The sequence below is a fragment of the Vombatus ursinus genome, unplaced genomic scaffold (genome assembly GCF_900497805.2).
Source record: "Vombatus ursinus unplaced genomic scaffold, bare-nosed wombat genome assembly UNPS02014884.1, whole genome shotgun sequence".
NCBI lineage: Eukaryota > Metazoa > Chordata > Mammalia > Diprotodontia > Vombatidae > Vombatus > Vombatus ursinus.
In genome coordinates this window covers 359,303-387,125 of record NW_020954662.1, presented here as the reverse complement: position 1 = coordinate 387,125, position 27,823 = coordinate 359,303, and the positions used below count along the sequence as shown (strand labels likewise).

The window sequence follows — 27,823 nt, the reverse complement described above, 5'->3', positions numbered from 1 at the left end:
AGTCTGCTGTGATGATGTATCACATTGTAAAGGTGACACAAGTTTGGCCAGGTTCTACCAAACTGGAAACTCTCTAAGAATGGACCTGATATGGACACTCCATGGGTGGTGCTTTAGCTTCCTTGCTAGCTCTGATATTCTATGTTCCAAGGCCCTTCCCAGTTCTGACATCCAGAGTTCTAAGGACCCTACGAGTTCTGAAATTCTGGGTTCTAAGGGGCCCTCCCAGCTCTGCCATTTTCTGTTCTAAGGGCCCTCTCAGTTCTAACATTCTCTCTTCTAAGGGCTCTTCCTAGCTCTGACACTCTGGGTTCTAAGGCCCTTCCCAGCTATGACATTCTCTGTTCTAAGAGCCCTCCCAGCTCTGACACTCTGGATTCTAAAAAACTTCCCAGCTATGACATGCTATGTTCTAAGAGCCCTCCCAACTCAGACATTCTGTGTTTCTAAGGGTCCTCCCAGCTCTGACATCCAGTGTTCTAAGAGCCCTCCCAGCTCTGACATCCAGTGTTCTAAGAGCCCTCCCAGCCCTGACATCCAGTGTTCTAAGGCCCTTCCAGCTCTGATACTAGTGACGTCAGTTGCTTCATCGCAGGTATAAATGGCTGATGGCTCAGTAACAGCTTTTTACAAGAATGAATGAATTGAATGAATGAACCTGTCTGCGCCAGAAGCCGCGGGCACGCACACCGAGGGCACTTCCCAGGCCACAAGGAGGCCTCCAGCCCTGACTTCTGTGAGACTCCCGCCGCCGCTGGGCTCCCTGCAGGCCGGGCTCCAAGGTCAGGCCAGGGAGGCTCACAGTCTGTCACCTTGACGACAAACCGAGAGGACATCCGGAAGAAGGCGGAGCCAAGCAGGTCAATCTCGCGATAGTTGGTCCGCCGGCTTCTCGTTCGGAGATTCGAGCCGAAGGTGGCGGACATCTCGCGAGACTTTGCCGGTGTCAGGGCGCCCAGGCCGGCTGTGAGGGAGCTGAGGCTGGACGTGAAACTGGCGCTGGAGGGGCCGCGGCTGCTGCGAGGGAACATGTCCGACACAGACCTCGGCAGGAAGTGGGACCGGTGCTTGGCCGACACTGTCGTGAAGCTGGGTAAGGGTCCGGGGCCCGGGGTCGAGGGCAGGCCTGGGCAGCGCGGCCCGTGGGCGGGACTGCAAAAAGGCCCCGGCTCGAGGCCTGCGTGGGGCAGGACCTGGCCTCCTGGGGCCCTGGAGCTGGAGCGGGAAGGGACCCAGGGGCAGTCATTGCCCTGAAAAAGATCTCCAAGCGCTCTCCCAGCTCTGACATCCTGTGTTCTGAGGATTATTCCAACTGTAACCTTCTCTGGGGACCCCCGAGAAAGGGACTCAGGCAGTAAATAATTATTCAGTGCTTGGTGGGAGCCAAGTTCTTTTCCAGGTGATGGGGACACAAACAGAAGTGCCCCAGGCAGTCTTTGAGGAAATTGGGTTTCGTGGTGGGGCCCACATAGACGTCCCTAAGCATGTACAGAAACGAATACAGTGTGATTTGGGGGGAGAGAAGGCACTGGTGCCTGGGAGGGACCAGGAAGGGCTTCGTGGGGGGAGGTGGTGCTTGGGCTGAGGGATTCAGAGGGATGCTGAGGAATGAGTGCAGTTATCTCATAATTATTGAATCTAATGACCTTTTCTTAGGCCTTTTTCTTGATCTCTGTGTAACCTTTGGTACTGCTGACCCCCTTTTCCTCCTGGATACTCTTTCTTCCCTGGATTTCTTGTGACACTATTCTTTCCTAGGTCTCTGTGTCCTTGCACTCATTTCTTTGCCTGGAATGCTCTCTTTCCTCAGCTCTGCCCCTAAGAAACTTTAGTTTTCTTTGAAACTTAATTTGGTGCCTCCTATATGAAGCCTTTTCAGATTTTCCTTACTGTCTATTCCCTTTCCTTACATCTGTGTATTTTCTATGCCTGTTTATGGACATATTTAGTAAAGTTCCTCAGTAGCTTGTGGGTTTCTCGAGAGCAGGGTTTTTTCATTTTTTATTTTTTATTTTTCATTTCTTTAATTTTCTTTGAATCTCCAGCACTTAGCACAGTACCTGGCATGTAGTAAGTGCTTAATAAATGCTTATTGAATGATTGGCTGATTCCGGATATGAAAGGGCATGAAGATGGGAGATGGAACATTTTGTGTGAGGAACAGCAAGTAACCCAGTGTGGCTTGACCATGGTATGTAGAGTTCAAGAATAAATGTTTAAGAAGAATGAAAAGATTGGATGGTATCGGGTTGTGAAGAGAGCTTTAAATGCTAAAATGTGATGCTTATGTTTTATCTTAGAGGTAATAAGGAGTTTATTATTTGGAAAAGGGGAAATGGTCAAACCTACATTTTAGGAAAATCATTGTGGCAGGTGCATGGAGGATAGATGGGAGTGGAGAAGAGATTTGAGACAGAACACAAATGGGAGGCTATTGCAAAAGTTTTTGAACTAGGGTGCTGGCTGTGTGCGTGGAGAGAAGGAGATATATTTTAGAGCTGTAGAGAGGAACAAGATTTGGCTCCTGATGTGTGGGGAGAGTGATGGTGAAGGCCGGAGCATGCCACTGAAGTTCTGCGCTTGGTCGACTGGAAGGAGGGTGGGCCCCTCTGTAGTAACTGGGAAGTGTGGAAGAAGAGTGTATTTATGGGAAAGATAATAAGTTCTGTTTGATATGCCTACCATACTTTTAGTTTGAAATGTCTACTAGGCAGTTGGTGATGTGGGATTATCGGTCAAGAGACACTAGGGCTGTATATATAGATCTGGGAATCATCTACATCGAGATCATAATGGACCCTGCAAAGCAGATGAGGTCACCAAATTGAGAGAATGTAGAGAGGACAGAGAAGAGAGTCCAGGACAGAAACTTAGTGTGCTTGTGAAGTGTTTAAAGGAGACTGAGGTGCAGCAGGGAGACAGGTTAAGAGGAGAACTGGCAGAGAGCAGGGTCATGAAAATTCTCAGATGAGAAAGTATCTGGGAGGAGGTGGTCAGCAGTGTCATGCTCCAGAGAGGTCAAGGATGATTGAAGTGATTGAGGCTATTAGGTTTGGCAATTTTAGAGAGAGCAATTTCAGTTGAGAAGCTACATATCAAAGAACATAGGGAAGCAGTATATTGTAGTGGAAAAGTCAGTGGATTTTAGGTAGCTGGGCTTGCGTATGAATTCTAGTAATGGCGCTACTTGACCTGTATCACTTTGGGCATATTTCCTGTCACAGGATAAAAAGAGAAGGTTAAATTGGCTGATCTTGTCTGGGTTCAATTTCATGATCAGCCAGTCAATAAACATTTATTAAGTAGCTACCATGTGCCAGACACTGGGTATACAAAGAAAGGCAAAAGACAGCCCTTGTCTTCAAGGAGCTCAGTCTAATGAGGGAGACAACATTCAAACAACTATGCATGAATGAGCTATGACAGGATAAATAGGAAATATTTATATATATTTATATGTAATAGGAAGAGGGAAGGCATATTAAGAAGGATTGGGAAGGGCTTCTTGTAGAAGACGGATTTTAGCTGAGACCTGAAGGAAGCCAGAGAAAGCCAGGAGGCAGAGATGAGGAGGAAGAGCTTTCTAGGCATGAGGGATGGCTGTGGTTGGAGTTGGAGTGTTTTGTTTGAGGAACAGCAGGGAAGCCAGTGTCCCTGAATTGAAGAGAAGGTGTGTGTGTGGGGGGGGTGAGGATGTAAGGTGTAAGGGAGAGAGGGCCAGGTTATAAATGGCTTTGAATGCCAGACAGGATTTTATATTGGTGGTGATATTTTATATCTGGTGGTAATAGGGAGCCCCTGGGAGTTTGTTGAGTAGAGAAGTGACATGATCAGATTTACTTTTTATGAAAATCACTTTGGTGACTGGTTAGAGGATTATCTGGAGTTGGGAGAGACTTGTAGCAGGAAGCTATTACAACAGTTCAGGCATGAAGTGATGGGTGTTTGCACCAGAGTAGTGCCAGTGTAAGGGAAGAGAAGGGGGCAGATTGGAGAGCTGGTGCAAAGGTGAAATCAACAGGCCTTTGTGGTGCAGGGTGACACCCAAGATGAGACAAAGTGAGTCCATGCCAGAAATGAGACTTGTACAGAAGGCTTCCAAATTCTAAAGGCCAAGCCTCTATTCATTATGCTGTACTTTCTCTGTGAATAGTTTAGAGGTTTAAAATGACAGCAGAGTGTAGAGGGAAAAGTACTAGAATTTTATCAACCCACCCAGCCTCTATTAAGTACCTGCTTTGTGCATAGCAACGGGAAATATAAATATAAACACAAAAGCAAAACAGTTGTACCTTTTCCTCAGGAAGAAGAGTAAGAAAAAAAACATGCTCATAGATGAGTAAATATGAAATAGATACAAGGTAGTAGTAAGAACCAAGGCAATCAGAAAAGGCCTCTTGAAGGAGGTGGCACCTGAGGTGTGCTGGGAAGGAAGCTTGGGGTTACCAGGGGCAAGGAAGAGAATGGACGTAAGCTAGGCACAGAGAAGAGCCTGTGCAAAGGCCTGGGGGCAGGAAATGGACTATACAGAGAACAGCAAGTAGGACAAGTTTGACTGGGGCGGGTAGAGTGAGTGAGGGGAGAAAAGGTAATTAACCTGTGAAGGTAGACTGAAGTCTGGTAGTGAAGGGCTTTAAATGTTGGAGAGAGGAGTTAGTATTTTATTCCTGAGTATTAGCTAGACAGATAGATAATGCTATGTGTCAGGCATTGCACGACATGATAGGGAGAACAGTATAAGGAAACAAGACTGCCTACACACAAGGAACTAATATTCTTGTGTTACTGTTCAGTCGTATCAGTCATGTCTGACTTTTAGTGACCCCATTTGGGGTTTTTTAAAGATACTAGAGAGATTTGCCATTTACTTCTCCAGCTCATTTTATAGATGAGGAAACTGAGGCAAAGAAGGTGAAGTGACTTGCCCAGGGTCACACAGCTAGTAAGTTTCTGAGGCTGCATTTGAACTCAGGTCTTCCTGACTCCAAGCCCAGAGCTCTAGCCACAGCACCACCTAGCTTCTCATGGGGGCAGACAGTATGGAGGGAAGGTGCAAAGCTGTGGGGGGAAGGGAGGAAGCTGCTGTGAAGAAAGGTGAGAAATATGCCACAGAGAGTGGAGGTGGGGGTCAGGGAGAAGGATGGGGTTTGATGTAGTGACATCTGTGCTTTAGGAAACCAGGAGTCCTGAGGACAGTCCCAGCTCTAACTTCAACATAAATGCTAATTATCCTAGGGAAGGAAGGGCAAAAATCTCTTCATTCTTGCGCCTCATTTTTTTAATCTGTAAAATGTGGATAACAGTACTTGCACAATCTCTTTTACAAGATTATTATGAGGTGGGGCAGCTAGGTGGCGCAGTGGATAGAGCACCGGCCCTGAAGTCAGGAGGACCTGAGTTCAAATCCAGCCTCAGACCAAACACTTGACATGTACTAGTTGTGTGACTTTGGGCAAGTCACTTAACCCCAATTGCCTTACCAAAAACAACAACAAAAAAAGAAAGATTATTATGAGGAAAGTGTTTTGTTTTTTGTTTGTTTTTGTTTTGTTAGGCAATCGGGGTTAAGTGACTTGCCTAAGGTCACACAGCTGGTATGTGTCAAGTGTTTGGTCTGAGGCTGGATTTGAACTCAGGCCCTCCTAACTTCAGGGCCGGTGCTGCATCCACTGAGCCACCTAGCTGCCCTGAGGAAAGTGCTTTATTAACAATTAAAGACATTCATCTTGCCTTTTAAAACGACCTGCGATATGACCTGGCTTATGACACTCCTTTGGGCCAGGATGTTTACTTGTGATTCCTTTGTGGGGTCTCATGGGCAACCTGCCCACCATTTGTGTGAGTGAGGATGTGGTCCAGAAGAAGGGGTGATGAGTATAGGGGAAAGAACACTGAATTTTGGGTAAGAAAGCTTGGGCTTGGTTCCCACTAGTTCCAGATAGCAGCTCAGTGATCATGGTCAAGTTACTTCACTTTTTCCTCACACATAAGGGGCAGAGGGTGTGTTGGGGTATGGGGTGATTGTTGTACTAACTCAGGGGCTCTTAATCTGGAGGCTGAAAACTTATTTTTTTAATATATTGATAACTGTATTTTAATACGTTGGTTTCCTTTGTGCAGACAGTTTTTGCTTTATGAAAATTTGCATTATACAAATTCAACTTTATGTAAAAGAATTTTGAAAGAAATCTGTATTCCAGAAAAGCACCCATGTTAACTTTAATGTACAGTACTGTGCTCTGTTCTTGCCCCTCAGCTTGGCACTTTGTGGCCTGCCCCCCCCCCCCCCAGAAAAAAACCTAAAAAAATGAACAAACCCTGGAAGTGAAAGCAGAAGAATGGATGCGCCACTGTCCCAGGATTGGGGGCTTGGTTTGAGACCTCTGGTGCAGAGAGAGGAGACCTTTGCCCCACTCTGCCAAACTACCTCATGTCCAACCCCTACTGTCTTCTGTCTTACTGCTCTCAAGTACCATGTGTCTGGTTCCCCGCCCCCCCAAGTTGCCTGTCGTCTCCTGTCTGTCCAATCCCATCGTATATGCCCACTGAGTGTTCTTTCTCTTGGTTCCAGCCAGGCCCCCATGTGTCTGGCCACAGCCCCCTCGTGTTCCTCTTCTTGCTCTCCCTCCTGTGTCTCTGGCCTCCTCATGTCCTTGAAATATGTGCTGGCCCCCTCTTCCACGGGTGTGTGGCCCTTTTCCTGTCTTCCTCCCTCCCTCTCCTGTGTCTGCAGGCAAATTTGCATTACATAAAAATTGCTTTACATAGTGGTCTGCAGAATTTACATAAATTGAGAACTTCCTGCAATCCTATATATTTTACTTTATGTATTTCGAAACAGTGTCCTGAGAAAAGGTTCATAGGCTTCACCAGATTGCCAAAGGAGGCCATGACACAAAAAAGGTTAGGAATCCCTGCACCAGAAGATCTCCAAGGTCATAGAAGATAAGCTACTCTCTCCTGCTTCTTCTCCTAGCGGTCTGACTAATCCCATCTCATTCTCCTTTGCTTGATCTTTATCCAGGTCACACCAACTAATGTTGGGTATCCCACAGAGCTCTGCCCTGGGCCGCCTTCTCTTCTATACTATATCACTTGGTGGCCTCATCATCTCCCATAGTTTCAACCATCGTCTTTATGCTGACGATTCTCTAATATATATATATATATCTAGCCCTAACCTCTCTTTTGACCTCCAGTCTTACGTGTCCAACTATCTATTAGACATCTTCAACTAGATGTTCTACCGATATCTTAAATTCAACAGTTTAGTCCAAAACTGAACTCATTATCTTTTCCCCAAAACTCTTCCCTCTTCCAGACTTGCTTATTTTCTAATCCCAATTCTTTATTACTATATAGGACTCCATCAGCCTCCTAGGCTACATAGGTAAGCCATTTAACTTCTTTGTGCCTCAGAAAGCTCAGTGTTGGAGGATTTAAGGTGCAGATGGTTTGCTGATTCCCTTGTCTATGGAATAAGTTTCAACATGAGAAGTGCTTCCACATGACAAACAGATCTGGGCTCCCCCCTCCGCTGCAAAAGAGTGTGTGTGTGTATGTGTGTGTGTGTGTGTGTGTGTGTGTGTGTATGCAAATGAGAAATTGCCTGATGTGTCTGAAACAGAATCATATTCAGGTGTGAGATGACTTTGAAGGAACTTGGTTTCAAAACCAGTGGTCCTTAATTCCCAGTACTCCAATGATTAATTAGGTTGGAAAGGCATTAATGAGTTAGAGTTCCTGTAGCTGTCTTCAAGTTTTGAAATGATCCAGTGCTTTCCATTTCCTCATTGATAAGAAAAGCCAAATACCACAATAGACAAAATGCCTAGAAATCTACACCATCTTAGCAACTTTCTCAAAATTGGTTCTCTTTTAAGTACTTGCTGAGGAGGAACCTAGCTGTGAGTCTGGGGGGAGTAAATTTACCTTTCTAGGTTTCTCTTGATTTTTGTGTTTGTATTTCAAAGTTCTTTCTCAGCTCTAGTTTGAAAAACTTCTATCCCTTTAAGTTCCATTTTTGCTTTGTAGGATAATGGTCAGATTTGCAGGGTAAGTTATTCTTAATTGTAAACCTATCTCTTTGGCCTTTTGGAATGTAGTATTCAAGATCTCCTTTTGTGTGTGTACTAGAAGTTGTTAAATCTTTGTGATCCTGACTGTAGTTCCTTGGTACTTGAACTTCTTTCCGGATCTTGCAGTATTTTTTTCCTTTGACTTGGAAGCTTTGGATTTTGATTATGACATTCCTGGGACTTTTCCGCCTACCCCACATCCCCCCCAACACCCTATCCCGAGGTAACTGGTAGGTTCTGTCTATCTTTACTTTGACCTTTGGATCTAATAGATCTGGGCAGAAAATTTGAAATTTTCATTTAATTTCTATTTCATTCTTGAAATGTAGTGTCCAGATTTAAAAAAAAAAAATAATGGTTTTCAAGGAGTCTCTTGATTCTTAAATTATTTCTTCTTGGCCTATTTTTCAAGTCAGTTGCTTCTTATTTTCTTCTAATATTTCTTGTTCCATGGGGTCATTGATTTCTCTTTGGTCTGTTTCCAATTTTCAAGGAATCTGTCTTCTAAGGTCTTCCTTTGCTTCAGAGTTTTTATTTCTTGCTTCATTTCTTATAGATATTCATGTAGTCCTTGCAGAAAGTCCATTTTTTTTCTTTGACTGTCTTTTGCAGCCAGTTATTCTCTTCTTTTTGGAGCTCTCCAGATAATTTTTGTACTGGTTTGTGTTTTCTTTGATTTATTCATCTCTCTAACTTTAATTCCTGAATCACGACTCTGTGCCAAGGCCAATCTCTACCCCATGATTCAGTTTTGGGTGGTGTAGCTGGTTCTGCATAGTCTCACTGAATTCCCTAGGTTCCTGTGTTAACCTCCTCCACCTTCCACAGTTAGACATCTCAATCTGGACCTGCAGGAGTATCTTTGGTGTCTTAAGACAGTGTTAGGGACTTCAGAGCCCTGGGGTGTCCCTTCTGAGTGCTGTGGCACCTTTGTGGTCACTGCCCACTTACACAGTCCCCACCCTGAGGCTATCTGGTCATCCTGGGCTTTCTCTGAGTAAGCCCTCTACTTTTGCTGCCTTTAGGCATAGAGCTTTGCAGGTTACACATGTCTCTCTGGGCAGTGTTGGCACTGATTTTGTAGGTGGGCCCCTTTACTGTGGCCTCAGGCTTCTGGCCAATCTACTGTATTTCTGAGATGGAAGAAATCATTTACTATAGTTTTTCATTGGATTTCTTAATCATTATTCCACCTGCTGCAACTTCAGAGTTTTACTGGAATAGGTAGGTGGGAGCTGAATGGAGCTTAAGAGGAGCTGCCACCCCTTAAGGCTGCCATCTTGCTTGGGAGACTACCATTCCTGGATGCTCTGCAACTTAGTCCTAAAGAGTTACCGAGAATGGGGTAGGAGTGGGGGTAGGGGGGTGGAGGGATGGGGGGAGGCAGCTAGGTGGGGAAGTGGATAGAGCACTAGCCCTGGAGTCAGGAGGTCCTGAGTTCAAATCCAGACTCAGACACATAACACTCACTAGCTGTGTGACTCTGGGCAAGTCACTTAACCCCAATTGCCGTCACCAAAAAAAAAAAAGAGTTACCTGGGGCACTGAAAGGGTAAGGGATTCGTCTAGGCTCACTGGGCAAATAGATGGCAGAGGGTGGACATAGACCTAGTTCTTTGCCCCTTGCAGTCGTATTAATATCTTGCTCTTTCCAAGTATCTCAGTGAGGTTCACATAGAAAAAGTCTTGGAACAATAAAAATACTTACTAAATATGTGATACAAGACAAATCACTTAATCTTTCTGGGCCTCAGTTTCATCTATAAAATCAAGGGTTAGGATGGTCTGACCTAAGGTACTTTCTAGCTCAGAATCAATAACCTTAATATAGTACAGGAATGGTTTGGTGTTTAACAGGGATGGGAATTGGACTTGTGATTTCAGTGATATAGGAAACTCCTGGGTGAGGAAAATCCCTCAGCCAGCTCAAGTCATCACTTTCTGGTAGTTTTAGAGTGTCACAGAGTGGCCCGGGGTTCTTAGAGGTCAAGTGACCTGCCCAGGCTCACACAACTAACATCTTCCTATTTCCAAAGCCAGTTCCTTATCCACCATATACAGCTTCCTCTAATCAATGAAGACCTATTGGGATAGCTGAGTTTTCTGTCAGAAGTATTAGAAGACGGGGCAGATGAGTGCTGTAAGTCAAAGCCAGGAGCAGTGTGGTGTTATCTGAGAAAGTTAGGAGGATTAGGGGAACCACATTATCCTTCAGGTGAAGCACTTCTTCACCCTTTCAGCTTTCCTTTCCCTTCTCTCCCCTTGCCCCTACCTCCCTTTACTTTGTTTTTCCAAATCCTGCCTATTTTTCAAAGCTCAGCTTAGGGGCTGTCTCCTCCATGAACCTTTCTGAGATTGTTTTGACCCACATTGATCTCTCACTTCTTTGAATTGCTATTCCATTCATATTCAAAACAGGAATTTTAGCTGGATTTTGAGGTCCCTTCCAGCTGTTAATCTTATGATCCATACACACCTTCTATCTTGCGTAACATCTGTTTGAGTTTTATTGTAAACTGTGCATTGCGTATCCACTAAACATTCTTGTTCATTTTTAATCTGGAGGGAATCAGTTTATCTCTCTGGTTACCTTTCTGATGTCTTGAATACTAAGCAACCCAGGTTGCCTACTGAGTCTTTTACAGACTTGTCATTCACCAAGTCTTGTACCTAATAAGTGAAAGGCTCTGTGCTAAGGGATTCAAAGAACAGCAATAATAACCCCTGCCCTCAAGAAGCTCCCATTCTAATTGGGGAGACAACATGTAAATAACTAGATATAGACAAAGTAGATATGCAGTAATCTCAGAGAGGAAAAGACTAGCAACTGGGGGAACTGAGAAAGACTTCCTATAGAAGGTTGCTTTTGAGCTGAATTTTGAAGGAAGTCAGGAAAACTAAGGGAGAGGTAAGGGAGAGCCTTTTGGGCATGTTAACAACCAGTACAAAGGTACAAAGATAAGTGGAGTGAGAGAGAATGAGGAGTCTAGGTTGTGAGCCAAAGTGTCTTGAGAGTAATAGGGAATTTGAGAAATGGGGAAGGTTTGGGGAGAAAGAGGAGTTCTATTTTGAACATGTTGAGTTTGAGGTGCCTATCAGACATCTGGTTTGAAATGTCCTAAAGAAAGTTGGTCGTGTGGGATTGAAGCTCAGGAGAGATATTAGAACTCCAAATGTAGTTCCAAAAGACTCGTAATGGAAAATGCTATCCACATCCAGAAAATGCAGGTTGAAGCACATATTTTCTCTCTTTTTTTTCTTTTTTCTCGGTGGTTTTTCCTTTTGGTTCTAATTTTTCTTTATACATGACTAATGTAGAAATATGTTTAATGTGATTGTACACATATAATCTATATCGATTGCACACCGTCTTGGAGATGGGGGAAAGAAGGGAGGGGGAGAAAATTTAGAACTCAAAATCTTATAGAAGTGAATATTGAAAACTAAAAAGAAATTTTATATATATATATATATGTATATATAGCCTCAATTGCAAAAAAACAAAACAAAACTGCAAATGTAGATCTGGGAATCATTTACACAGATTATAATTGAATCTGTCAAAGTTGATGAGATTACCAAGTGAAATGATAATAACAGCTAGCATTTATATAATATTTAAGATTTGCAAAGTACTTTGGAAATATTATTTCATTTGATTCTCACAACAGCCCTGGGAGGTGGATGCTCTTGTTAACTTATTTTATAGATGAGGAATCTGAGGCAGATAGGTTTTGCCTTGCCCAGGGTCTTGTAGCTAGAAAGTGTCAGAGGCTGGATTTGAACTCAGGTCTTCCTGACTCCAGACCCAATGCACTGCTTCACCTACCTGCCTCTAGTATACAGAAAAACCAGAGGAGAACCCAGGACAGGCCCCAAGGGTTCATCCTTAGTGAATGGGCTTGACAAGGATGAAGAACAAGCAGAAGAAGACTGAGAAGAACCAGGGAAGAATAGAGTCATAAAAACAATGAGAGAAGACAGTGTCCAGGAGATGAACAACTGTGAGGTTGGGAAAGATGAGCACTGAGAAAATACCATTTGATTTATCAACTAAGAGATCATTTCTAACTTTGGATCAAGCAATTTCAGTTGAATGGTGCCTGGGGCTGAAGTACTTACTTAGTAAACAAATTTTTATTAGCATTTTGTAATTTACATTTGAAGTTAAGCATTTTATGGGTTTCTACCAGTTTTCTTTTTTGATCTTGTATACTTCTGAACGTTTTAACAACCTTTTAATTCAGCTGTATTTGTAAATCCCTATTAGGAAATTTTAAGTGATTCTAAGGAGTGTTTGGGGTAGTCAGTCAAATAACATAAACCATAGAATTCTTTTGTATTTAAACAAGTTGAACATGATGTTAGTTTAGGTTGTGATAATAATCTCATTGCAGGAAATTAAAATAATGAGGAATATTATATTTTTGAATGCCATATCCATTTGTTTCATGTCAGCAACCATAATTTTATTTTTACTAAATTTGTGAATTCATTTAAAATTTTTATCAGACTTTAATTATTATGTTCTTTTAGCATTTAATTAAATGTTTACAATTTATTTTTGGTAAATATTTTCTTGTAAGTAGTTTTCATTTGAGTATGTATAAGTCTCAGGGTCTTGGTAATGAAAATAGAAAATAATTTATATATTATCAGAGCTACTTCTTGAGGTAAAACTGAGTCTGCTGAGCCTATAAGAAAGTCCAGTTTCAAACACATTATATTTGGATAACTGAGTGCCTACTCTCAGAACATATCTTAGATCTTATTTAGGCTCAAGCATACTGATAGGGAGTGACAAAATCCTAAAATGTCTGGAGAGGTGATATAATCATAGAATGTTTGAACTGGAAGGTACCTTGGAACCTAGTTTAGTGGCAGGGCCTGGATGGTGTTCTTCTGTACCAGTTTTAGGGTATCTAAACTCCTGGATGCTTGGTGTAAGGGATGAGAAAATGAGGGACCATAGTTTTTTGAAGCAATAGAAAGTATGTTCATTTGATTTACTTGTGATAACAAACTGAAGGTGCATAGCTAACCTATTGAATGACATTTGAGATGCATAGAAAGATCATATCAGCGTATTTAGATGATGAGCTGAATCTAATAAAATGAAATCTAATAGCAATATCTCAAAGAAATCAAAGAAAGAGGAAAAGGATCTATATGTACAAGTGTGTATGTGTGTGTATCAACTCTTTATGGTAGCCAAAAATTGGAAACTAAGGGGAGATCCTCTTGAAGAATGATTAGACAAATTGTGGTATATGAATGTAATGGAATGTTATCACACCATAATAAATGATGAAGTTGTCAAGTCACTAGACATTTATTAATAATAGCCTTTGTGCCAGACACTGTGCTAAGTATTGGGGATACAGATGAAATAGACAATTTTAGAGGAAAGTAAGAAGATTTCTATGAACATATACAGATTTAAGTGGGCAGAACTAGAACAGTTTATGAAATGATAATATTATAGAGAAAAATAACTTTGAAGGATTTTAGAATTCTAATCAAAGAAATGATTAATCATAAGTCTAGAAGAATAAAACTCACCATTCACTTCCTGATAGAGAAGTGATGAAGTCAAGATACAGAGACATGAATTTTTGGACATGGCCAATGTGTGAATTTATTTTATAGGACTATGTAGCTATGTATTAGGGCTTTCATTTTTCAGTGTGTGTGTATTTTTAAAAAAAATTTGCTTAGTTGGGAGTGTGTGGAGGGAGAGATTAACTTTTATTTTTAAAGAAATATAATGGCAGCCAATGTAGACTTTTTTCCTTTGGCTAAAGCCTCAACTTCATACGTACAGAATAGAGGAGGCATAGCTAGCTTACAGTTTCTATGAAAAAGATTTGGGAGTTTTAGTGAATTCCAAGCCCAGTATGAATCAGTAGTGTGATATGGCAGCCAAAAGCTAATATTCTAGACTGAAGTAAGATTGGCATGATGTACAGAATGAGGAAGTTAAAGATCTGTTGTCCTCTGCCTTGGTCAGATCATATCACATTTTAGGGAGGACAATGATCTGGAGAGCAAGGGAACTGGAAACCATGCCATAGTTAGGATCGTTTGAAGGAACTGCAACTGTTTAGCCTGAAGAAGAGATGGATGATATGAGCTGGGAAAGTGGAAAGAAAAGTTGGTAGAAATGAAAAAAGTTTTCAAATATTTGATCATCTGGCATATGGGGAAAAAAAAAAAGATTGGACTTGTTTTGCTTGCCCCTAGAGGGCAGAACTAGGAGCACTGGGTGGAAGAGGCAGAGAGGCAGATTTAGGCCAAAGGTTAAGGAAGACCTTCTCAACAACTAGAACTTTTCCAGAGTGTAATGGGCTGCCTCAATATGTGGTATATTCCCTTTCACAAAAAGGCTTCCTGGAGCTCGTTGGTACAGTGGGTAGAATTCTGGTCCTGAAATGAGGAAGACTTGGGCTCAAATACTACCTCAGATAGTTATTAGCTGTGTGACCCTGGGCAAGTCACATAACATCTATAAAATGTGGATAATAGTAGCTACCTCCCAAAGTTGTTGTGAGGATAAAATGAGATAATATACTACTTATAAATACTCGGAAGAAGGAGCAGGAGCAGGAGCAGGAGCAGCAGCAAGTGAACAGGTAGATGCTGGATGACCCTTTGGTGGTGTTATACATGAGACTCTTTCAGATATGATTCTGTTTTATTTCTGTCATGGCCCTGTTGTCACTCAGTTCTGAGTGCTATAGTTTCACATTGGTAAGCACTGTGCTCTCGTTACCAACTTGTTGCCTGTGTCACTGGGTCCTTATTTGGGGATTATGGGGTTACGGAGAGACCCTTGTTCCATTGACTTTGAGGTCTATAGGGAGGCCAAAGGAATATCATGTAGTTTATCATGACTATGTCTTAGTAGATTGGCTCCTGGATAGTTTTCTATATTTGTTTGTGAGGTATTTTTGCTTGATATATGGTCAATTTTTGTTGAGAAGTGCTATGCCCAGCTAAGATACATAAATTCCTTTCTATTCCCATTTAATAGTCACTAGAGATTTATCATTTTTAATTTTTCTGAAGTTCTATTCAAGACTATTTGTCTTTGTCTAGGTCTAAAAGGGTATATTGAGGTCCTTCACTATTGTGATTTTACTATCTACTTCTTACAATTTGATTAACTTATCCTTTAATTTGGTATGTTAAAGTATTGATACTGGTTCGTCATCTATGGTGCTTTTAAACATAATGTAGTTTCCCTACTTACCTTTTTTATGTTTGTTTTTATTGTCACATTGGCTGAAATCATGATTACTATCCTTGCTTTTTGAGTTTACTTAATTGCTTTTGCTATAGCTCCTTATTATAACTCTGAAAACTCTGTGTGTTTCTCATAAGCAACATATTGTTGGATTCTGATTTCTAATCCATTCTGATATTGTCTTTTGTTATATGGGTGAATTTATCCTATTCAAGTCAACAAACATTTATTCAGTGCCTGCTATGTGTGTTAGGCTTTGTGCTAAATCTTGGGGATGGATACAAAAGAAGGCAAGAAGAGATCCTGCTCTCAAGAAGCTCATAATTTAATAATTAACATCTGCGGTTATGACTGTTAATTGTATATTTTCCTCCCTCCTATCTTCTTGTACTTTTTTCTTTGCCCCCTGCTCAACTCTTTACAGAGAAGAAGGCAGTGAAAAGGAAACTAAAAGTTCATTTCAACACTAATAAACTATAATTGGAGAAACCTACTTCTACTCCGTTGCCCTTCTCTTCTCATCACAGGTTTTTATTCTTTTAATTTCTCCTTCACAATTCACCCTCTAACATTGTAGTTAGTTCTGCTTGTGACTGTTCCCTCACCTGTCCTGCCTGTATGGTTAAGTCTTTCTTCTTCTCTTCCTGTCCTTACCTATTTCCCTATTGAGTTTAATGTATTTCTACAGCAAACTCTTTGTATGTGTTCACCTTTATTTTGTCCAGTTCAAAAAGTGAGGTTCATGAGATAACCATGCCCTCTATGCCTTCTTCCAAACTTCATTTCATGCAACTGTTATTTGAGATAGTAGATTCTCCTTCCTCTTCCTTTCCTCCTCAATATGTTCCCCTTTCCCTTTTCTTTTTATTTTAAGCCCATCAACAAAACCATCCTCAGGTCCTCTGTCTCTTATTTAACTTTCTCTATGATCCCTTTGGGCCAGGTAGGTTATTCAGTGGACAGAGTGCCAGGCCTGAAGTCAGGAAGACTGATCTTCCTGAGTTCAAATCCAGCCTCAGATGTTGTTTGACCCTGGACAAATCACTTAACCTTGTTTACTTCAGTATCCTCATCTGTAAAATGAGCTGGAGAAGGAAATGGCAAATTACTCCAGTATCCTAAATGGGATTACAAAGAGTCCCACTACCGAACAAGAACAACAATAACATGACTCTTTGAGACAATAGAGTTCTGAGAGGACATTTGCTTCTTTTTCTTCCCCTATTAGAATTAGAATGTAAATTATATTGTCCGTTCCAATTGTTCAAATGTATTTAGCTTTCAGTTTTGCTCAACTACTCTTTCATTCTGACCTTTTAAAAAATTTTTTTTATTTATTTTTAGTTTTCAACATTCACTTCCACAAGCTTTTGAGTTTTAAATTTTCTCCTCCTCCCTCCCCACCTCCCTCCACAAGATGGCCCACAATCTGATATAGGCTCTACATTCCTATTAAACATATTTTCACACTAGTCATGTTGTAAAGAATAATTGGAACCAATAGGAACCCCAAGAAAGAAGAAACAAAACAAAACAAAACACAAGCAAAAAAAGAGCAAATAGTATGCTTTGATCTGCATTCAAATTCCATAGTTCTTTCTCTGGATATGGATAGCATTTTCTATCATGAGACTTTTGGAGATGTCTTAGATCCTTGCATTGCTAAGAAGAGTCTATCAAAGTTAGTCATCGAACAAGATGGCTGTTATTGTGTATAACGTTCTCCTGGTTCTTCTCATTTCACTCAGCATCAGTCCACACAAGTCTTTCCAGGGGTTTTCTGAAGTCTGCATGCTCATCATTTCTTACAGCACAATAGTATTCCATTACATTCATATACCACAACTTGTTCAGCCATTCCCCAATTGATGGGCACCCCTTCAATTTCCAATTCTTTGCCACCACAGAAAGAGCTGCTATAAATATTTTTGTACATGTGGGTCCTTTTCCAATTTTTATGATCTCTTCGGGATGCAGCCCTAGAAGTGCTATTGCTGGGTCAAAGGCTATGCACATTTTTATAGCCTTTTGGGCATAGTTCCAAATTGCTCTCCAAAATGGTTGGATCAGTTCACAACTCCATCAACAATGTATTAATGTTCCAGTTTTCCCACATCTTCTCCAACATTTATCATTTTCCTGTTTTGTCATGATAGCCAACCTGATAGGTGTGATGTGGTATCTCAAAGTTGTTTTGATTTGCATTTCTCTAATCAATAGTGATTGAGAGCATTTTTTCCTTATTGCTATAGATAGCTTTAATTTCTTCCTCTGAAAACTACTTGTTCATATCCTTTGACCATTTGTCAGTTGAGGAATGGCTTGTATTCTTATAAATTTGACTTAGTTCTCTATATATTTTAGAAATGAGGCCCTTATCAGAGACACTGGTTGTAAAAATTCTTTCCCAGTTTTCTGCTTCCCTCCTAATCTTGGTTGCATTGGCTTTGTTTGTGCAAAAACTTTTCAATGTAATGTAATCGAAATTAGCCATTTTGCATTTCATAATGTTCTCTATCTCTTGTTTAATCATAAATTCTTCTGTTGTCCATAAATCTGACAGGTAAACTATTCCTTGCTCTCCCAATTTGCTTATAGTATCAGCCTTTATATCTAAATTATGTATCCATTTTGACTTTATTTTGGTAGAGGGTGTAAGATTTTGGTCTATGCCTAGTTTCTACCATACTCTTTTCCAGTTTTCCCAGCAGTTTTTGTCACATATTGAGTTCTTATCACAGAAACTGGGATCTTTGGGTTTGTCAAAGAGATTGCTGCTGCTGCTGCTGCTACTACTACTACTACTACTACTACTACTACTACTACTACTACTACTACTACTACTACTACTATTACGGTGTCTTGTGTACCTAACCTATTCCCTATTGGTGTAAGTCTTTATCTTTTATCATTTCTTCCGCTTCTTTTTTGGCTTTTTTTTCCCCATACTTAATTTTCTTAGCAATATTAATTCATGAAGGGAACATTGCCAAGTGAGGAAACATTCTGTGTCTTGAGTCATCGAGATTTCACTTCCCCCATTGCATTCTCTTGTCCTGCATTGCTTATATCTGATTTTTGTACAGTACTCCACACTTTTTGGGTGACTAAAAAAATTGTTATCGCCTCCCTTCTTACCTTATATTGGGTATATTGGGATATATTTTCTACCTCCTTTATCATTCTTCTCTCCTCAATCACCCAACTTTCTATTGTATTGTTCCTCCCACAAAAGATATGATTCACTTGTAGGGAATTGGGATTTATTCCACATAGTATTAATTCATGTCTGCCTCTTTCTCTTTTCCTGATTATTTAAGTTCCCCTAAAATCTTAAGTTCTTTAGATTTTTTTTTTTTTTTGGTCCCTTGATGATCTTCCTTTGTTCTTTTATTCTTTAGTTTATTTTTTTCAACAATAGCCTTCTAGTGTTTCTCTGGCTTAGTGTGTTTACAAGTTAAATATCCTACTACCATTCTTTTTGGGGGGTGGGGGAAGGGAGTAGTTTGGCTCCCTCCATTGAAGGATTTTCATTGATGGTTAGCTTCAGCTTTGCAGGGTGTTTTAGGATGCAGCTTGAGCTCCTTAGCTTTTTGAAATATTCTATTCCATTCTTTCTTCGCTATCTCACAACTCAAGAGTAATCCTGGGTTATTCAAATTGCATTCTTCATATTTAAAGGTCTTTCTCCTGGCTGTTTCTGAAATTTGTTGTTGAAATTGTAAAATTTAATCATTAAATAACATTGGAATTTTAAGTATGGGTTTTTTCTCTTGCAGTGATCTGTGGTTTTGATCAATCAGTTGTTGTAGGTATTCAGAAGTTATGAGTAATTTTATTTTCTGTAATATAGTACTTAGGTTTTAAAAAATTATGCTAATGTGGAAATATGTTTAACATGATTGTACATGTATAACCTATATCAGATTGTTTGCTGTCTTGGGGAGGGGGAAGGGAAGGGAGAAAAATTTAGAACTCAAAATTTTTAAAAAATGAATGTTGAAAACTATCTTTACTTGTAATTAGAAAAAATAAAATACTATTAAGAAGAAAAAGAAATCATCTATTTTCTCATTTCTTATAGCATATTAGTGTTACATCATTTTCATATACCACAGTTTGTTCAACCATTCCCCAATTAATGGGCATCTCTTTGGCTTCCAGGTTTTTACCACAACAAGAGCTAATATAAATATTTTTGTGTACATAGAACCATTTCTTCTTTCTTTGATCACTTTTGAGTATAAGCCTTGCGGTGGCAAAGCTGGGTCAAAGGACACACATACCATGTTTAGTGACTTTCTGTGTATAATTCCAAATTGCTTTCCGGAATGGTTATTCACATTCATAGGTCTACCAAGATTATGTTAGTGTACCTGTTTTCCCACAGCCTTCCCATCATTTATTGTTTTCCTTTTTTGTCATCTTTGCCAATCTGATAGGTGTGTTGTGGAACCTTGGAATTATTTTAATTTGCAGTTGTCTAATTGTTAATCATTTGGAGCATTGTTTTTCTTTTGACTAACGATAGCTGTAGGATTTCTTCTCTTGAGAATTGCCTTTTCATATCCTTTGACCATTTGTCAGTTGGGAAATGGCTCTTATCCTTATAATTTTGAATCACTTTCTTCTAAGTTGGGCATTTTTATTTTTATCAATGACATTAGTAAAGGCATGCATGGCCCGCTTCTGAAATTTGCAGGTGACAGGCTGAGAGGGATAATTAGCCTTTAACAGATTCAGGATTCAGAACTATGACAGATAAGCACAAAGTATGGAATCAAGTTTGATGAAACGTAATAAAGATAAATGCAAAGTCTTACACTTGTTCATAAAGGGGCCTTTGAAGCTTTGGAAAAAGAATTTAAGGAAATGGTTTTTTTCTTCAAAAGATCTTTATGTTATACAGATGTGGGCTACCACAGTGTATTGGTGGCTCACCGAGTATTGTCTTTTGGTTGATTGTAATGCAAATTGATATCTTCATTGCTTCTCAAGATGATACTAATTTAGACTAGAATAGAATGCCTCAAAAATCTTCAAGTTGTTTTGGTTTCAAATTATTTAATGCTAATTGTTGAATTAGCAAACATTTTGTTACTTCTATTTTCAAACAATAGTTGGACAGAAATGTAGTTTCAGTTTGTCACTCCAGTTTGGATAATGAAAAGTTGTGATTTTACTTTAGAAACGTTTTCTGTTCCCAGCCCAGAATGATGTAGTTAGGTACTGTATGGAACATGAACATAGATATTTGAAAGTTTTCTTTTGCCCTGGTTTCATGCTCTCAGAAAATGTGGTTTGAAACAGTTTATTAGTAAATATGCTGAATTGTTTAATTTGGCATATGCATTCCAGTTTTGAAGCCAAGTAAAAATACAAAATAATATTTACTTATAAAAATAATTTGTTAGGGTAATATTTTTATTTGTGAGTTCTAAACCACTAGTGTAATTGAAGGTCAGTTCTAGATTAAACCCAGTTTATAGAAAAGTTAACTGAATTGTTCATATTTATTTAGAAATACGTTCAGGGTATAAATTGAGTTTGAGGCCCAGAATCTGCCCTTAATAGAATAAATAATGTAAGCACTGAGCATATGAAAAACTTGTAATTGGGGGGGGTCATGGTAGTAGTCAAGAGGATGTTAGAGCTAGAAGGGACAAAAATTCAGTATTTCAGCAGTTTGCAGAAGTTGTTGGTAGGAATGGTGAAAAATTTCTTTTTCAAAGTTTAAATAGGACCCTTGTCATATGGTGAATATCTGGTAGGGGATGTGTGACAAACAGAAATAACCATAAGTACATACGATGTGATGCAAGACCATTACTGGATAAGAGGTTGGTGGCAGCGAAGTATCAGTGGAGGAAGAGGACATTTTTTGTTAAGCTTTAAATCATGTGAGAAGCAGTAGAAAGAACATTGGATTCAGTACCAAACGGCTTGGTTTGCCACTTTTCCAAGCTTTGTGACTCTAGCTACTCCATTAACCTTTCTGGGCCTCAGTTTCTTCATCTGTATAATGAAGGTTAGACTAGTTAGTCATTGGGTGATTTCTTAAAGGCCTTTCTAGCTTTAAATCCTGTGAAATCTCATATATTTTTGGGTGGAATTTAAAGGTGGGGAGAAGGCACAGCATCCAGAGTTAGAAGTTAACTAGTCCAGCTTCCTCCCCCCCCTTTTTAAACAGGTCATTTGAGGGGTGACAACTAGTTAGCAGTAGAGCAGGGAGTGATGAGTTCAGTTTTGGACATGCTAAGTCTATTGGGCATCTAGTTTGAAACATCTCTAACTGCCTTTCAGACATCTTAAACTGGATGTCTAATAGACATCTTAAATCCAACATGTCCCCCCTTTTCCAATCTGTTGCCAGGGCCTGTAGATTTTACCCTTGTAACATCTCTTTATTATGCCCCATTTTGTTCTTAGAGAAGCAGCTAGATGGTGTAGTGAGTAAAGTGCTGGGCCTGGAATCAGAAAGACCTAATTTCTTTTTTTTTTCTCCATTTAATAGTATTTTATTTTTTCCAATTACATGTAAAGGTAGTTTTTAACATTCACTTTTATAAGATTTTGAGTTCCAGATTTTTTTCTTCCTCCCCCCTCCCCAAGATGGCAAGCCATCTGATGTAGGCTATACATGTACATTAAACGTATTTCCACATTAGTCTTGTTGTGAAAGAAGAGTCAGAAAAAAGGAAAAAACAAAGAGAAAATAGCATGCTTCAATCTGCATTCAGATTCCATGATTCTTTCTCTGTATGTGGATAGCATTTTCCGTCATGAGCCTTTTGGGACTGTCTTATATCATTACCTTGCTGAGAAGAGCTAAGTCTATCAAAGTTGGTCATCGCACAGTGTTCTTGTTACCTTGTACAATGTTCTCCTGGTTCTGCTTGCTTCACTTAGCGTCACTTCATGTAAGTCTTTCCGGGTTAGAAAGACCTAACTTCATATCTGGCTTTTGTAGTAGCTGTGTGGTCCTGCACAAATCCCTTAACTTCGGTTTGCCTCAGTTTCCTCAGGCAGAGTCTGTCTTCAAGTCTCTCCTCACTCTGATCCATTTTCCATTTAACCACCAAAGTGATTTTCCTAAAGTGCAGGAAGAACCGTGTTACCTCCCCACTCAATACACTCCAGTGGTTCTCTGTTGCCTCTAGCATCAATCAATAAATAAACATTTATTAAGTGCCTATCATGTGCCAGACACTATGCTAAGCAATGGAGATGCAAAAAGAGGCAAAAGACAGTCCCTGCCCTCAAGGAGCTCACAATCTACTGGGAGAAACAACCGGCAAACAAGTATGTACAAACAAATTTTATGCAGGATAAATAGAAAATAATGACGAGAGAGAAGGCACTAGAATTAAGAGGGGTTGGCAAAGACTTGCTGTAGAAGATGAGATTTTAGTTGGGACTTAAAGGAAGGCAAGGAAGGCAGTAAGTGAAGATAAGGAGAAAGAACATTCCAGGCATGGGGTATAGCCAGAGAAAATGTCTGGAGCAGAGATGGAGTGTCTCGTCTGTGGAACAGCCAGGAGATCAGTGTCACTGGGTTAAAGAATATGTAGGAGGGAGTAAGGTATAAGGAGACTGGAGAGGTCGGAGGGGACTAGGTTAGGAAGGGCTTTGAATGCCAAATAAGGGATTTTGCCTCTTTTTGTATTCCCAGTGCTTAATGCAGTGCCTGGCACTAGTAGACACTTAATAGATGATTATTGACTGATTGGCTAGAAACTAGTCAGTCCGTAATCATCTATTAAATACCTACTATGTGCCAGGAACCCTCCTAAGTGCCAGGAATACAGAGGATCTCACAATCTAATGGAGGAGATAGCACTCAAGCAACCTTGTACAAACAAACTCACTACAGGATAACTAGGAAATAATTGGCAGAGGGAAGGCACTAGAATAAAGAGATTGGCAAAGTTTTCCCAGGCCCTGGAACTGGGATATATATAGTTCTTTGAATATTTTATATAGAGATGACACATGAATCTATGGGAACTGATGAGATCATCAGTAAAGAGAGTCTAAAGAGAAGAAATGAGGACTGTGAAGAACACCCACAGCTTTGGGTTGATATGCTTAGCCATAGGGTCTGGCACATAGTAGATGCTTAATAGATGTTTATTGATTGATGTGGCTTGTGATATGTGAGGGAAATTGAGTAGGAGAAATGATCATAGCCTATGTTTATCTAGCATTGAAAGTTTCCAAAGCACTTTGTGTATTTTATGACATTTGATCCTACCCTGTGAGGTAAATAATGCAAGTAGTTCTTATTTTACAAATGAGAAGAATGAGGCCTAGAGAGGCGATGTGACTAACATAAAACCAGGCAGTTGGTAAGTGGAAGATTCAGAGCTCTAACAGACCAAGAGCTTCTCAGTCCAGTGCTCTATTCCTCACACCACCAGAACTACAACAGAACAATGGGAATTATTTAAGCATTTTTACTTTCGAAAATTGTTGAAGCTTAGTAATTTAGTTGGAAAAAGAAAACTCTTCAATCAAGTAGTTACATTGTTTTTTGGGGGGGGGAATGAAAATTAGTTAGCTTACTTTTGTTTTCTTCATTTTACTTAAACCTTTATCAAAATCCTTAGGATAATTTACAGTTTCTGTAAGGCAAGTAACATAATTGCTGAAAGGTTAGTGGATTTGATTTACTTTGACAAATGTTTACAAGTTAGAGCAAATGTACTTGATTGTCAGAACTTGTACCTGTAAATGAGTAATAGTTCCTTTTAGGAAGTATGTTTTTATGGTGTTTTAAATAATTAAGTGAGGCAAATGATTTAAGTGGTAAAATCCATTTTTTACTGGAAAGGTAACCACAGGAAAGCTGCCAGTTTCTTGGCATCCATTTCATATGACTAAATTGGAATCCATTAGTTTTACCATAGTCAGAGCCTTAAGGTCCTAAATATTCCACTCTGATTGGAGCCCTAATATACTTTTCATCTTTTAGTCCAGACTTAGGGAACTCATGGTCAAAATTCCCTCAACTGATAGAGATTAGCAGCAGTTGGCCTGAAATTGGCCATAGTGTTTTGCCTGGGCCACTTAGAGGTGAAATAAATTGCCCCTACAAACTTGGTCATTATAATTTCATGACATGCAGTTTTAATCATTTGACTGTTTTCATTTATGTTGTTGTAGACGTTGTACATATTGTTTTCCTGGTTCCCCTTAATTCTTTGCAGAATCAGTTCATATAAATCTTTCCACATTTCTCAGTTCATCACATCTGTTGTTTCTTATAGCATAGTAATAACAATAGCTAGCATTTATATAGCACTTCAAGGTTTGCAAAGCATCACATGGCTAGTGAGTGAGTGTCAAGGTTAAATTAGGGCCAGTTCTTCCTGACTCCAGGTCCAGTGCTCTAGCCACTGCTCAGTCTAGCTGTCTCTGTAATATTTGTTTACATTCCTATACCACAGCTTGCTTAGCCATTTCCCAATCATTGGACAGCTAGCTAGTTTCCAGTATTTTGCTACTACAAAAAAAGCGCTGCTATAAATATTTTGGTGTAGATATGGGTCTTTCTTTTTTGATATTGGCCTTTTTGGACCTAGCAGTGAAATAATGTAATCCCCCTTGCTTTCTAGAATGGTTAAACCAATTCATAGCTCTGCCAACATTCCATTGGTGTGCCCATCCTTCCACAGCCCCTTAAATATTGATTCTTTCTATCTTTTGTCATCTTTCCCAATTTAAGTGTTCTTCTTTTAAAAAGGAAGTGTTCAGTGTGGAGAAGGGCAGGATAGAGCAGGATATGACTGGTGCAAGAAGTCATCAGCACCATATAGATGAAAAAATAAAGCTTATTTGCACCTCAGTTACTTATTGCAGCCATTTCATAATACATGGCTACTAAAAAACCCTATGTGTCAGAGATTTTGTTTTGTGTGATCAGAGAATTTAGATCTGGAAGCAATTGATCATTCACAAGCCACATCTTGTTCTACCCTCATGATGTGATGACTGGGAATTTGAAGCTCGGAGGAGTGAGGTGAGTTCCCGAGTTTGAACAAGTCATAAGCAGCAGAGCTGAACACCTTCAGTCCTCTGATGTCAAATTCCCTGTTCTTTACATTATTCCATGTTTTTTCTTGATGGTTTAATTTGTAATTTTTTCCCCCCTTTATAAATCTCTAGGCTCCCTTCCCTAGCTTCCTATAACCTGAACACCCAAATAAATTGCCCAGTTCCATTTAAATTAAGTGCCTCTCTGGGTATGCCTCACTTCATTAATTAATTTATTTATTTATTGAGGTTGGGTCTCCTTAACTCTCTCAGACTGGTTGGAAGTACTGCTGATCCTACCACTGATCAGCATAGAAAGCTTTGACCCTGCTCATTTCCTAAATGGGTGAGTTCATTCCTCTGTAGGCTCTAGTAGCTCCCAGCGCCTTGGGGCTCACTATATTGGTGTTGGACTTAGCATAGATACTCAGTCAGTTTTACCAAAAAGTCGCCAAACTAAATCAGTCCACTAGCCTCAGTTTCCCGCTGTAATCGTTGTAACAGGGATTATCAATTCATGCCTCACTTTATGCAAAAGCTGAAATTTACTGAAAAGCTGAGTTAGAGTCAGAATTCAGAAAGTCAAAAATCTGCATTATGTGCTCTGAGAAGCTGTTTAAATGGATACTTTTTTCTCTCTGGAAAAAAATCTTTTTATGAAATTAAACTTCTTATTTATTTTATTTGTAAGTGTCAGTGTTCATGTATTGACTTTTTCTTAAGGCAACATATATCTTTATTTGTCTTCTGGGATACATAGAAGACAGTGGGTTAAACTTTACTAACACACCTGCCGAATGCTTTTCTTTTTTTCAACCTGAGACCCATAAATTAGTGTCTACCTGGGAACTTCCTGCTGTTCTTGTATCCTCTGGTTAACTGGAAGAGGCTATAAATAGGGTGAAGTTTCCCTGAAATATCCACTTTTAAGATCACATTCTTGAAGACCTTTTAATAATGTTGGCCTTTGAGAAGTTGATGTAGGCATATCAGAACTGCTCTTGGTACCTTTAGTACTGATATCTTTTTTTTAATTCACTTTGAGAATTTACATGACTTGGCATTTTAAGCATGGACACCTGAAAATCTAGTTGCCTCAAAGGATTAAGATAGATTGGAGCTGTCTTAAAGCTATTTCCCCCTCCCCCTTTTAATAGGGCCCTGAACATCTTTCATAAATAAGAAATGCTTCTTGGAAATACAGTTCTCACAGAATTCAATCCCAGGGGCATTTTTCTATGAAGGCATGTTCCTGTTTTGTTCTGTCATAATAAATGCCCTTGATGATGGTAATAGCTTTGATAGGGACGTGGCTGGACAGGAAAATATGACTATTGCAAATAAATCAAGTTGGAATTAATGAAAATTTGCTAAGACATAAATCTAGTTTTATTAAATATTTAAAAGAATCTTTTTATAATTGCAGTTTAGAACAAAACTATGGTTATATTCATGAGCAGGTAGCTAGAGGATTATCAGAAGAACAGCTCATCTATTAGGTATGTAGGAAGCCATTATTTTTAATACCAGTGACAGCTAGAGGCAGTGCCGTCTGTAAGAAAACCTGCCCAGAGTTCCACCTCTGGCTCCCTCCACAGTGGCACTGAGCAAATCAATGGGCCCTGGCTGCTTGGAGATGATTTATTACTGGGGCTTTCTTTATTTTATCTCCTTTCTAGCCTTCGAGTTTCATGAAGTCAGGGCACTGTTTCTTATCTCTCCTTTGTGTCTTCAGGAGAGCCTAGTGTCGTGCTTTATAAAATGTTTGATAAATTGAGTCACAACATGCTTTATAAGTTTAAGGCCTGGTTGTCAAGAAAGCCATTAAATATTTGTCTCACTTTGGGAAATTATTTCAATTTTTTTGTGTAAGAGCAATGAAAGAAGTTTACTAAATGGTGGCCCCCCTGGTCATAAGAAGTTACATTTCTGTAGTGCTTTTTAGTTTACAGACATATTCCATCCAACAACCTCATAAGATGGATGGCTCAGGTTTGTTATTCTTGCTTTACAGAGATATAGAAAGATAGAGACTTTGCTGTGGTCACATGACTTATAAGTGACAGAGCTGGGACTCCATCCAGGTCTTCCAGTCTTTTTTATACCGACTTCTTACAGCCTGGGAAATTATTGTTAAGTGTCCTCAAAGTGAAATTTACTTCTCCCAGACTTTTTTCATATCTACTCACTGCTGACTGAATAGTTATATTATTTGCCCACATCTTGATGTAGATTAGTATATAAGTAAAACAGACAATGTCACAGTATCCATTACTCATATCTTTGGGGGGGGGAAGCTGGGGTGGGAGTAGGGGTGGGTTTCCAAATTCCCCATTGACCACTTTGCGTCCTTGGGCAAATCACTTAACCTGTCTGGGCCTCAGTGTCCTCACATGTGATGATGATGATGATGATGATGATGATGATGATGATGATGATGATGATGATGATGATGATGATGATG

At 39.7% G+C, this 27,823-nt stretch overlaps 1 protein-coding gene across 1 annotated transcript in view; it reads left to right on the top strand.

Annotated features, from left to right (window-relative positions):
• The first annotated feature begins 923 nt into the window (after positions 1–923).
• LOC114028462 (MICOS complex subunit Mic10) overlaps positions 924–27,823 on the top strand; it is a 43,075-nt gene continuing 16,175 nt past the window's right edge. Inside the window, exon 1 of the mRNA XM_027842697.1 lies at positions 924–1,093. Within this exon, the coding sequence (XP_027698498.1) occupies positions 1,030–1,093 (64 nt within the window). The 5' untranslated portion in view covers positions 924–1,029. The remainder of the gene's footprint in view (positions 1,094–27,823) is intronic.